The sequence below is a fragment of the Vespa mandarinia genome, chromosome 23 (assembly GCF_050613455.1).
Source record: "Vespa mandarinia isolate Hongniang chromosome 23, ASM5061345v1, whole genome shotgun sequence".
Classification (NCBI taxonomy): Eukaryota; Metazoa; Arthropoda; class Insecta; order Hymenoptera; family Vespidae; genus Vespa; species Vespa mandarinia.
Genome location: NC_140832.1, coordinates 2,890,718 through 2,905,206, shown reverse-complemented (window position 1 = coordinate 2,905,206; position 14,489 = coordinate 2,890,718). Strand labels below are relative to the sequence as shown.

General features: G+C 28.4%; 1 protein-coding gene across 1 annotated transcript; it reads left to right on the top strand.

Annotated features, from left to right (window-relative positions):
* Positions 1-8,340: 8,340 nt before the first annotated feature.
* LOC118444485 (uncharacterized) lies at positions 8,341-13,713 on the top strand. The gene is made up of 3 exons (XM_085663638.1): positions 8,341-8,501; positions 10,027-10,421; positions 11,212-13,713. The coding sequence occupies exons 2-3, from the start codon at positions 10,112-10,114 to the stop codon at positions 11,310-11,312; spliced, it is 411 nt and encodes a 136-aa protein (XP_085519764.1). The 5' UTR covers positions 8,341-8,501; positions 10,027-10,111; the 3' UTR covers positions 11,313-13,713.
* The last annotated feature ends 776 nt before the right edge of the window (positions 13,714-14,489 follow it).

The following is a 14,489-nucleotide window of genomic DNA, read 5'->3' as shown; positions in this document are numbered from 1 at the left end:
AAAATAAAATATATAATAAATACATCCACAGATATTTTGTTAATAAATTTCGTTATAAGTTTAAAGAAAGATGCGTCGATTTGTTTCAATAAAAAAAGAAAAAAAAACATGCAGAATAACATTTTGTTAGTATTAAAAATAGTGTTCTTATAAAAAAAAAGTTTTCGCTCATATTCACTAATTTTGGAAACATTATCTTTTTGGAGATAGCACGAACAGTATGTAAAAGTATACATATATATATATATATATATCTATTTATTGAGATAATATTTATCGATAAAATTAATCGAATTAAAAAAGAAGGTGATAGATTTTTTTCTGCGATCAAACGTTTTCAGTAATAATGACTATATTCCTCTGAATAATAAAAATAATTTATTTCGCATTCAAAAAAACGTTACTCGTATTCGCACATTTTTGAATGACCGTTTGGAAGAAGGATATAAAAAAAGCATAAAAAGAAAATACTTATAAATATGTATACACACACACTAACATATATATATGTCTTTCATCTGTTAAGTTAAAAGAGAACGTAAACCGGATTATTGACTAGTTTCAGATGAAAAAAACATTAAAGAATCAACTTCCTTTCTCTAAATACAGAAAAAAAGGAGAACAAAAAGAAATATATATATATATATATATATATATATATATATATATACATATATGTATATATATGTACGTATGTATGTATAATTTTTAATTTGCTTCTTAATTTATCTCGACATGATAACGTATACATTACCTATCTACTCGTAGAATTTTTTATTGATTTAGATATGATTTGCCAAGAACATTCTTAACATTCCTTAAAGTTTTAAAAGATTTAGATAGAATTGAGGAGTAGAAGGAGGAGAAGGAGGAGAAGAAAAAAATGATAAATTTAACGAAAGTTTCGATAGTAAGTCGACAATTCGTTTCTTGAGGAAATAAATTAAGAAATACGTCGTTATCAATTCATAACTATAAATATATTACTATTATAAATTGATATAATAGTGCGGCTTTTTTCTTTCTCTCTCCCTCTCTCTCTCTCTCTCTCTCTCATTTTCTTTCTCTCTCCCTCTCCCTCCCACTCTTTCTCTCTTTGTCTCCTTTTTCACTCATCTCTTTCCATCTTCCTTTTCCTTCTCCACTTCCTTGTCTTTTATTTCAAGGGAAATTAACGACTACCACCGAGTAATTGTCGGGCGTTAAGCCGCCGCAAAACTTAATTACGCGCGAACAAAGCGCGACCCGCGAGGTAAATAAGAAGCAGCGGCGGCGCCAACGTACCGAACCAGCCAACGAACGACAAATTCATCGTTCGTTGCAACGATTCCGATACTTTGCGAAAGTTTTCCTACAATAGAAGAAAAAGAAGAAGAGAGAAAGAGAGAGAGAGAGAGAGAGAGAAAGAGAGAAAGACAGAGCATTTTCCATGGTACACTATAAAATGAGAAAGAGTGAGAGAGAGAAAGAGAGAAAGAGAAAGATAGACAGACGTCATAGTTCTACTTCAGTCAGTCTGTATTTGCACGGAAGTTCTACGAGCTATGAAATTTCGATGCGACAATGGTCGCACGGCTTGCCTCTCAGAGTTTAAATAGTTTCACGATGTTGGATACTCCAAGTTAGTACCAGCCCCTACTGAATAGAGGAGATCCTCGAGCTTGAGAGATATCTATGCGTTCGAGGAAATTAAATATTGAGCTCGTATGGACAATGTCATGGGTCAATATAAAAACTTCCTTTCGAAAGAGTTTATTGTAATAAGTATCTATAACTTTATCGCCATTATATATCTAATGGTGTATAAGAGCGAATATATATATATATATATACAATTATACTTATCTAAGAATATTATAATATTAGATAATGTATCAGATTGGTGATAAGAGAAATAACAAAAAAACGACAAATTATTGTCCCGTATTATTATCTTATTATTATCGAGATATAATAAAATAATTAAAAAGAAAAAAAAATATATATATATATATATATATATATATATATATATGAAACAATACACGAGAAAACAAAGTGACAATTATTGTTGTTATCTCATCGTTCTGTCCTATCAAGAAAATAGAAAAAAAAAAGAACAGAATCGAAAGCAATCAAAATAAAAAAGAAGAAAGAAATGAGAATAGAGAAAAAGAGAGATAGAGAGAAGAAGAAAAGTTACAGTAACCGGCAAGATCGACGAGAAGTTCGTGGCTGGTACGATTCTACATTATTTTCTAGGAAATTAACGGGTGGTCCGAGAGTTTTAATCGTCGGGAATTAAGCGCGCCGGAACGCGTAATTGCGGACGGAACAAAAGTGGCCGAGATGGCGACGTTGGTAGGGTTGGTAATGGGTGGATGGGTAGGAGTAGAGGGGAGGATATAGAGTCGACTGGGTGATGGTTATAAGGGTGATGGGGAGATAGGGGGTGTAGGATGGAGGTAGAGTGACAGAGGGTGGTAGGGAATGGTCGGAGGGGAAGAGGCAGGGAGGACCGCAGCCGAAATAAATACGAAAATATAATGGGACGAATTTGTCGCTTTTACTCGTTAGGAGAGAACATAGACGGTACAGTTGCGTTCCGCATCCGTTATCGGACCTAAACCATGTCGGGCGTATCGTGACTAGTGCGACCAAAGCCGCTGGCATTGTTGCAATTTAAAAGTCCATTCGTTTTCGGATAACGTCGCAAATAATGAGAAAAAGTATAGCCGATTCAGTGGATCGCTTGCGTCTTCCTATTTCCTTCTCTTTATGATTCTCGTTCCTCTTTCTTATGTACTAAATGAAAGGACGAAGAAAAAACAACAACAAATAAGAAAAGAAAAAGAGAGAGAGAGAGAGAGAGAACGCAAAAGACGAAGCAAAGTCGAATCGAATTCGTAAAAAGAAGAAAAAAAACAAAGAAAGAAGAAAGAAAAAAAATGTGAATTTGTTATTTGGATAATAACATAAGTTTCAAATTGCCTTAACTCTTAAACTCAGGAATAGACATTGTAAGTAAGTAAATAATTTGATAGGATGTTAAATGATTCATCTTTGTAAACGATGTCATATTTTATCTTATTAAAGTCAAAATCTCGACTTGTGGTCTCGTAGAAAGTTCAAAAGATGGACAGCTTTTATCTTTTATATTCAATAATAATTTTTAATAGAATATGTCTATCGTTGAAATAATCATAGTGAAGTACAACCAATATCATAGATATTAATAAATATACGTAATATAATGTAATGATAAAAATAGAAAAAATAAAAATAAAAAAGAAGACAAGAGTTTATTTGATTATTTAATACATATCCATTCCCCTTCTAAATATAAAACTAAATCGATTTCTAATTTAAAGAGTTTAGATTCATTCCAATTATCGAATCAACATTCTTAAATCTATTTTCATGATAAAACTAACAAATGATATCAAATAATAATTGTATATTCATAAACATATAGATAGATAAGAATTGTATGTTCATAAACATTTGATAAATAAAGATTTCTATTAAAAGGAAAAAAACTAATAAAAAGAAACATGGTTTGTGTCATTACGAATACAGGAAATAAATCTGATAATAAGAATTCTAAAGTAAAAGGGAAAAAAAAGGAAAAGAAAATTGGAAAAAAAATGGAAAAAAAATGGAAAAAAAAGATTGATGATATATCACGTGTTTAAACGACGATGAAGGTCGATAAATATCGAGGTTAAATGATGTTAGATGATTGCGCGTCTTTGAATATTCTAAATTTTTTAAATATATATATGTGTGTGCGTGTAACATCATCTTCCGTCCATTTAAATGTCATTAACGTCATATATGCAACTAATGAAAACTGATTAAAGTAAAATATAGTTAAGATTTATAAAAAAAAAAAATTAAAAAAGAAAGAAAAAAAACGGAAAACTAAAAGGAAAAAAGAAAAGAAAGAAAAACGTAATAAAGTGATCTCTTCGGAAACGTTTCCTTTTTTTTCTTCTCCTTTTTTTCTTTTTTTTTTTTCCACCTCATATGTTGCTCGTCACTTTTGCTAATGTTAATATTAAGATACACGTACCATTGCTTGTAAACTTATAGCTTGTGAATCCCGAAGTTTCTCGTATGTTATTATGTACACTATCAATACATTTATGTAACGTGTACGGTCGTTGTAAATCTCTCTTCCCCTCTTTTTCTCTTTTTCTCTTTCTGTTCCTCTCTCTCTCTCTCCTTCTCTTTATCTCAATCGTATGGACGTATTTAAAACATAAGATGCATTCCCGCATCATCGATCAAACCTCACTTAATGATGATTTGCAACAATTATGTCAGTTCTTTATCTTTCCACTCACACGTACAAGAGAGAAAGAGACTTTGTAACATTCGTATGAAGTATAACGTGCTGATCCTTGTCAACATATCTATGTGACCTTCACAGACAGTATGCAAATACGAGTGTCTAGTCGTAAAAAAATGAATTCTGCCTTTGTCATCATTTTTTTTGCATATTTCAACAACTAAAGGATATATTTAGCAGGTAAAAAGATATAAGGTCCTTCGGTCTTGTATTTTTTTAATTTTTTCTAACGTCATAATAACTTTACTATTATACTATATTATTATTTGTATTTTTCAAATATTATTATTTTTGTTTTTTCTTCTATAAAGTTACTTGCTAGTTTCTGTCGAAAGATTTATCTAATCTTAATGCTAAATTGTATTTATTTTTTATATAATGTAATCCTATATTATATATACATATAAAAAAATATATATATATATTATAGTATTATAATATAGTATAGATGTATAGTTATTTATTTATAATTTAAAATGGTATAGTATATTTATATATTAATAAAAATTATAATACTTCTCTTACATTACATAACTTTTTTTACACATGGACAGAGAGAATTAAGAAAGACATTACTAATCCGTGAATATGACTAATCCGCAAATATAGCCGTAAGATGTTATCTTATGGTTATATTTGCACATTGGCAAAATAGAAATCTTAAGATAGTTCAAAGTTCAAGATAAGTAAGATTCGCAAGGTTGGTTCTGATAAATCATTCGGTAAAACAATTCAAGATAAAAAGAAGATATTATAAGAGAAACTAGTCGAGTTCGACGAACGACCGTGAGAACGAATGACAAATGACTCGGTGTAATTCTATTCGGTAAAAATTGTTTCTATCTAAGAAGATCGCGTGTCCAATAGTGAAAGTGAACTCTACTCTATCACTATACTTATAACAAATCTTACCTGATTATTGCACTCAGCGTCGTATTTTTACAAATGATAACGCTAAGATTTTAGTTTTATTTTTATTTCCTTTTTTATACTTTGCAATCCGTGTGATTGTCTTTATAGAAACAAAATAAAAAGAAAACAAAAAAAAAAAAAACAAGGAAAAAAATAGAAAAGAATTATAACAATAAAATCAATAGAAATTAATTAAAAAAAGAGAGAAAGAAAAAATAAAACTATTCGAATCGATTCGTTCTGTTACGATTCCTGTCATAGAGTAAAATTCTATGGCAAGGAAAAAAAAAAGAATTTACGCATCTTAACAATAAATCCGTAGAATAAATCTTTCGTAAATATTTCTTTACATATACATCTCATATAATTTATATTTGTATATAATCCATGTTATCAATATGATGGACGAATAAATTTAAACACTTTATTTATCAATGGTGTTATACGAGGTGTTACTCTATTGTACGAAATAAAAGAATCAATTGTTAAGTACATGCATACACGAATGGATGGTTAGATAAGTGAGTTAAAAATATACGAATTTTTCAAGAGCGATTGTTGAAAATGAAAAAACAAAAAACGAACAAACAAACAAAAGGAAAAAAAAATAAAGAAAAAAGAAAGTGAATGGAAACAGCCGAATAAGCGATTAGGAAATCCGATATTGTTTGCCATTGTAAGCGATACGGAAGAAGTGCAAGCACGGAAACGAAACGAAACGAAACGAAACGAAATGGGTATTCCGAAATAATTTTAATTTTACTTTTGTGTATCATTATCGATTCATTCTCAATTGCGAATGACAAAGGATAAAGTATTGAATGAAATTATATTGCAAATTTGTTATTTATTAAAGGACAATATTATCAAAGATAAAAACTCCTTTCTTTTTTATCTTTGTCCTTTTTCCTTTTCGCAATACATCGGGACGAATATAAAAAGTGTCAAATAAAGAATTAAAAAATTATAATGTGCGATACCGACGTTAAAAAGATTAATGATTAACTCGATTATAAATGAATTATTAATTATAATATTCTTCTCAGATATGTTGGCATCGACGAATGTTTTTTCTTTTTCTCTCTCTCTCTCTCTCTCTCTCTCTTTCTCTCTCTCTCTCTGTGTCTCGGTCATTTTTTCGTTTTCTTCTTTCTTTTTCTTCCTTTTTTTTTCACAAAAAAAAAAGTAGCTTATATAGAGAAATAAAAATATGAATATTTATCAGTACGATCATTAACTTCTCAATCATTATGCGAACATCAGTCATGCGTTATTATTATTATTATTATTTTTTTTGTTTTCATAGAAACGTATCGTCGACGAGTCGAGATGGCGCCGAAATCATTGATTAAATCCTTGGCGCCGACCCATTTTTCTTTTCGTAGCCGGCTTTACGTTAGGACCACGGTCCCCTTTTGTACGTGCCAACTTTTTGATAAAGAAATCCTGAAAGATGCAAATATATGAAAATCCCATGATATCGAATAAATATATTACTTGTCCTTGATTATATTTCTATGTTATTCAATAATGGATTCTTTTTTTTTTTTTTATAATCCTTTAAGTCATTTGTTTTTTATTTCTCATCTGTTTTCTTCTTTTCTTTTTTTTTTTGTTTTTCTTCTTCCGTACATCGTGAGAATATACAGGAATGTTAAAATAAGAATTCGACATTTCTTGTTTTCTCTATAATATACCATTTACGTATACTTGAAAGATTAAACAATCTTGCGTTCGACAGTATGATTTGTTGGCATTGATTATAAGAAATAGAAAAAAGTGAATAGGGATAACATAGACGTGTCTCAAACAGAAATGGATAAAAAAAGGGATCGTCGCGACATTTTTATTGCCAAAGCAGCTGGCACCTGTCGGCTTCGTTTATCCAATGTCACGACAACTCGACGATAATACGTACTTGACATAGCCAGTGTTCAATCTGTCTTATGTGCTCCTTACCAATAATATGAACGATCAACTTTGTGTAAAAAAAAATGGTGATAGATATGAATAGTACGATAAAGGAAATATTAAATTATGACGATGTAAACTTTAAGATGAATTGAATTGAGAATTTTTGGTTTTTCTTTTCTTTTATTTTTCGTCTTTTTCTTTATATACCTACGTCAATTTATTTTTTTTACACCAACATTAATTTCTCATGTTATTTATATGATTTCTGCCAACAAATCATGCTATAGTATAATCATTATCTTAATACCTAGAATCATCAGTCATTAAAATGAATTTACATATATATATATATATATATATATATATATATATATATATATATATACATGCATCAGGACAAAACATAGTTTTATTAGAATCCTTAGATTGTGTATGAGATTTTAAAAGAAGTACGATATAAAGAAAAGAAAAGAAAAGAAAAAGAATGGAAAGAGAAAAAATGGAAGGATAATCTTATTATTGGACAATGTTTCAATCATAAATAGACAGGTACTAAAGATAATTAATCAATATCTTAACACGATTCTATCCAACGTTATAATAAATATTTATTCCTTATTACGAGATAATCTATCTTAATGATTGAAAAAATTTCTTTACGATAGATAAGAATATGTTAGAACAATAGATAATGGTAGAATATAATTACCTAATGGATTAACTGAGAATAATAGCCGCGGTGAATAATAATATATTTTCTTATATATATATATATATATATATATATATATATGTGTGTGTGTGTGTGTGTGTGTGTGTGTGTAGACGTTCTTAATTTATAATATTCAGGATATTTTCTTTACAAAAAACTTTCTTTTTTGTTACGCAAAAAATATTATTTTTAAATTTAAATAATAATTAATAAGATTTAATTTTAATACGATATATATATATATATATATATATATATATAACTCGAAATATGTATATATATAGTACTCATTGATAATTCGACAGATATGATGGATGATTTATAAGAATTAATAAAGACTCATGGCAATTTATCATGTATCTAAATTTGCACACAACGGTAATTATGTTTTTATTTAAAAAGAAGAAAAAAAAAAGAAAGAAAAGAAAAAAATAAAAAATAATTTTAGAAAGGTTCGAATTTCCCGCGCGATCTTTTGATCGATCGAGTCACAAGTTGCCAACTATATCGTTGGTATAACTGTTGACATTCAACGACATTAGCGTGCAGTTATACGTCCGTACGTGTTGGTTAACAGTCGATAGCTTACGCAGAAGTATATCGAAATAACACGTTATGAGAAAGAACAACGTAAGTTATCTTTTTTATTTTTCAATTAATAATTTTTAAATATAATATCTTATAATTATAAAATACTATTTACATTAATAGTTATAAATCATTAGAATAGTTTCTGTTTAATATATATATATATATACGCGCGCGCATAAGCACACACACACATATCTATATATATACATATATATGAATGTGAAAAGTTTTATTTAAAATTTATACGATACTATATATTCCTGTTTGAATTTACATGCCGTTCAACGCATTCTAATAATTCTTATCTCATGTCGACGATAAGAAATTTTTTATAATGTTCACAGACCTCCATTTTCCAATTATCGTAAACTGTTTCAGATGTTAATTCTTTTCTTTTTATATATATAAACGAAGATAGTAATGAGAAAAGCAAATGAGAACTCTATATGAATTATATAAGCTCTTCTTTGTTTCTTAGAAAAATTGTATTACTGAGTAATTGTGATGATTGCGTAAGACTATAACAATTATTTTCTGAAAAAACCTACACACACACACATATATATATATATATATATATATTTATACAGTAAAAATAAATTATATCGAATTAATAAAATTAGATCATTTAACTTATTCATTTTAATCAATTTTTTGAACTGGACATATTTGCGAAAAATAAATAATCGAAGATAAGGAAAGAAGATTATAAAGCGATAATACTGATATTGATAACTCGCTTCCTTGGATAATCTATTTGTGTATTGAGCACATTGACGTTTCAAAATATTTTTTTACAATACTCATCGGTATAATGAAATTACGAATTTCTTTGAAAGAAAAAGAAGAAAAAAAAAAGAAAAAAAAGAAAAAAAAATTAAGAAAAAAGAAAGAAAAAGAACAAAGAAAAATACAAAGAAAAAGGAGAAAGGTAAAGAAAAAAGGAAAAAGATAAAAGAAAAAAGAAAAGGACAATGGTATATTAAATGTATATTAATGTTATTTAGTATCTTATTTATACCGATAGCCAATGTCGATATATTTTACGAGATTGATATATCATTCCTATCGAATATGAACTTGAATTAATTTTTAATCATAAATTTAATATCCTCATATTTCGAGCAAAATATGATATCAAATTTGACGTCACATTTAATATCTCATCGTAAATGATATTTTTACTAAAATTTCTTTCATAATTTTATTACTTTTAACAGTATTCCTATGCTAAGAGAAGATTAAAAACAATTTAATATTATTATACTATCAATGTAATGAATGATTAATTGTCGCTTATTAAGTACAAATATACACAAATACAAATGCAAAAATAAAAAAGAAAAAAACACAAACATACGAACAAACACATATATGTGGATATATAGTGTAGACATTGTTCTTATTTAAAAGTCAATAGTTCGCAATAAATTTATCTTAAAACTTGATTATTAACAATTAAGAAATAATTTACGGTTAGATTTTATCCATTTATTTCTTTCCATTAACGAACGAACGATAATAATGATTTTCTCTTCTTTTTTTTTCTTTTTCTATCTGATAGTCAGAGATAACGGGACACCTTACAAATATATGAACGAACGAGTTACCTCCTCTTTACTCCCCGATCGCCGGACCGTCCAACGAAGATGCATTATCAACCACAAATATCAACGATAAGTGCTACGGCACCGCCATCGTATTCTGAAGCGGTGAGCCTACCGTCTACTTCAAAAAACAATTTCCCTCTTCCTCCATTCGGGTCACACTCCTTCGGTACAAATGTAAACGTACAGCCGGGAATATTGGGACAGTATCCAACAAATAATTATCCAGAATACAATGCAACTCAACCATCTTACAATCCTATGTATGTACCAATGGAAACGAGTCAAGCACAATCCCTACCACAGCCCTGCATTGTAACCACCGAAGTCGTATCTCGTAAAAATAATAATGGTAAATAATCTCTTTTTTTTCTCTCTCTTTCTCTCTTTTACATTTCATTTATCTCTCATATATCATATTATATTTTATCTAATTTCAAAAAAAAAAAAAATATATATATATATATATTTATATGTATATATGCATGTATGTATGTATATAGATCTGTATCTCGGGTATCTCCTATTTAAAAGACAAAGATCTAAATATTTCCTATGTATCGCGTTATATAAAAAAAAAGGATGTTAAAAGTTGCATTGTGCAAGAAATACGACGATAATGAACATATATTTTATATATACATATATATATATATATATATATATATATATATATATATATATACATATAAAGAGAAAAATGCAATGACGTCATTTATTATTTTCTTTTTCCATGTTTGCTCAAAGAGGAAAATGAAATATATAATTCATTAGTGTACAAATTAAAAATACGAATCATTAGTGGCTCTTGATCTTTTTCTTTTTCCTCCTTTCAAAAAAAATAAAATGTTATCATAATGTGATACCACGTAAAAAGACAAATTCGTGGAATAACATTTTTTTTTCCTTTTTTTGTCGTCTTTCTTTTTAATATCTTAAAATGATCTTTTAAGCCGTGATGTTCTATCATTAATCTTTTCTTTTTTTTTTTTTTCATTCTTTAATAACAATCGAGATAAAATGAATATTTAGATACTTTGTTTCAAATCGGGACACCCTTTATATATTACGAATAAGTAAACTTATCATGTGGTAAATAATGCATTTTTTCTTTTTTTCTTTTTTTTTTTTTTTTTCAACAGGGAGTTGTTTCTCTTGCATGAAGATGCTCATATTTTCGATCCTAATAATCTGCATTACGACTTATTTGTTAAAAATTGTTATATCAAGTATAATGGCTTGAATTGCATTTTACTGCTAGGATCAAACTGTTGAATATTTATAATGACGATGGACAATCAAAAAAGTTCAGCATTAAAGGATGAACTATTATGAACGAGAAGACGTGAAGTTGCATTTAATTATTATTATTGCATTTAATTATTATTACTATTATTATTTTTATTATTATTATTATTATTATTATTATTATTATTAATATTATTTTTAATAATTAGTTTTAGGTAGATATCGATAATTTTTCTTTTTCGTATGCGATATTTCCTTATCAGTAATAACTATAAGTATGTGTGATTTATCGCATTTAATTAGCTAATGATGTTATAAACGATATATTACAGGAAGAATGATAAAGAAAATGAATGCGTGTAAATATGATATTTTTTAAACGATTATCAAGGACTTCTTATACGTTACGATGCGTCCTAATTAATTTATTTTTTACATCCGTCACGTTGAACGGTACATTTTTTTCTTTTTTTTTTTTTCTTTCTTTTTTTCAAACAGTATGTAGATATATTTGTATATTTTTTTACGAACGTTATATTTATCCGATAATAATAATAATTAAAAAAAAAACTCGACTTAGATTCGATTCCACGTAAACACTTTAAACGTTTTTTTATTTTCATGAGAAAAAAAGAAATTTACTTCGACCCAAAGAGAACGTGTACGACGATCATAGCTATGAATTCCTCCGTTCATGTTGGCTTCTAACACTCCACGCACTGGCCGTAAAAGAGGAAATTTTTCGCGATTTAAAAAAAGAACAAAAAAAAAAATAGAGAAAAAAGGAAGGAGAAAAGTCGAAAGAAAAATAATAATTCAACTGAAGTAAGGAAAAGAGGACAAAAGAAGAAAAGAAAAAATAACATGAAGAGTGAGCGAACAAAGCTAAATATTTGATATTTAAAAAAAAAAAAAAATAAAAAATAAAGATTAAATAAAGAATTCAATTGTCATAAAAATTTACTATTGAAAGAGCAAAGAGTAATTTCAGGCTAATATAGACATCATTATATTTTTCCTGATTACAATAATCTATGTACAGAAATAATGACTATTTCATAGATAAAAAATTGATTGAAAAAAAAAAAATATATATATATATATAATTAATTTAATACAATGCATTATCAAGCATTGTCCAAATTGATTATAGTAATGTTCAAAATTTAAAGAACATTAACGCAATGATAGTTAAGAGGATGGATAAAGATAGTATGAAAGTATTTCAGAAATTTAAAGAAATGAAAAATTCATTATAGAACGCCAAACAATTTGTATAATTGTTAAAATTAAAAATAAAACTGTAAGTGATATTTTTACAAGAGAGACACATATATATATATATATATATATATATATATATATATATATCCAATATCAATCGATTCTATTCCGATCCATCACATCTTGGATCACTTTGTAAGCCAAAATCGCTGCAACGAAATTTCTATAAATTATAAAGAGAAAGAGAGAGAGAACGTGAATGTATGTAAGTACATACATACGTAAAACCAAGCTCAATATTAAAGACATGGCTAATATAGGCGACATAGTGAAATCGTATAACTTTATACGTAATAACGATCATATTTCGCAGCTACGTAAAACGAACGAAACGTCGTGTACAGGAATGAAAAGATGGAAGATGTGGTATATCGTTCAGTTTTATTATTGAAGCAATAAAACCTTAGTAAACGAGTAATAATTTCAAAGTTGAGCGCCGTTCAGTTTGAAAAGCACCTTCGGCGACTCCGAGAAAAGCTTCTCACATCTAATTCAACGTCGCCATCGTGCCAATAAGTTTTAGACTACCAAAATCCTTTTTGGAATATGAATTGGACTTATAGTTACAGATATAGATTTGGAATATTTTTGAAATTCGACGATACTTGTCTCATTGAAAAATTATGAGAATTAAATATTTCACAGTTGCAATCTGAGCATTGCATGAATATTTTTTCGTGAATGTATTCTCTTTTTTTTTTATTTTTTTTTTTCTTTCGTAATTGGATTTTTTCAAATCTATTGATTATTATTTCCGAGGCTTGAAAGAATATATAGTATTTTTTTTTTTTTTTTAGAGTCAAATTTATTCATTCTATAAATGAGAGTCGTTCAAAGTGCCTGTATGGTATATCGCAACCCAAAGTGCACAACTTGAAATTATTTTGAGATGTGCACACACAGCTAGGATTAAATTCGACGTAATCTAAATGATCGTATAAACTATATTAGCTGTAAATCTTGTTGTTCTCTGTGATATGAAATGTAATAGATACAAGAAAATGGTTAGCTAACCAATGACAGTGGCATATCCATGAAAGACTGAACGAATTCACCAACGGATATTCGATCGGACATTGACGCTAACGAGATTTTCTCTCGTCGACTTCGAGGTGAGTACACCTTGAAAAATAGATACCGATAGAGTTGCATTTTCGCATTTTCACGAGGAAATCCGGTGACGAGGGAAATCAAATCTTTCGTTCAGACGAAAGAGATTCCACGTCCCCTATCCCTATACTTATCCCTATTCCTTCCGTCGGTTGGTTTACGAAAAGAGAATCAAATTTTTAAATAAATAATAATAACCACATTATTACGCTCGAACATCGTTCAATTACATTTGAACTATTGCGCCGTGGTAATATCTAGTTCGATTATATTTTTTAGGGTAACTTCCTATAACAATTTTTTATTACAAAGTGCCATATTTTATTTATTTATATTGTACAAATTTTGAATCTACATTGTCATAACTTAAAAGGAAATATTTTTCCCTTGGATATAGATTGAGATACTTTGTTATAAAGGGTTAATACAGATCTTCCTTAGAACAAGAGAAATGCTTGATTTTCTCACATAGTAAAAAGATAAAAGAGCTATCTCCATTGGTTCTTGCACCTACATACATAGATATCAGGATTTTGGAAGATAACGCGACAGCCACTATGAGCTTAACGTTTTTGTACGATCTTTTTCCGATAATTAATGTTCGTTTGCGTTCACCGACGAAACGAAAAGAAGTAAAATAGTTCGGTGACATGGTAGAAGAGAGAGAAAGAGATAGATAGATAGAGATAGAGAGAGAATTTGGATCAGATTAATGGTCGTTTTACTCTCTCGCCATTACAGAAAAGAATGGTTTTCGATATCATCCGTTAGCCGAACC

Excerpts from the sequence above, each read along its gene's own strand:
- LOC118444485 (XM_085663638.1), top strand. The coding sequence starts at position 10,112 with ATGCATTATCAACCACAAATATCAACGATAAGTGCTACGGCACCGCCA. Across the intron at positions 10,422-11,211 it reads ATCTCGTAAAAATAATAATG|GGAGTTGTTTCTCTTGCATG; the intron begins GTAAATAATCTC and ends TTTTTTCAACAG.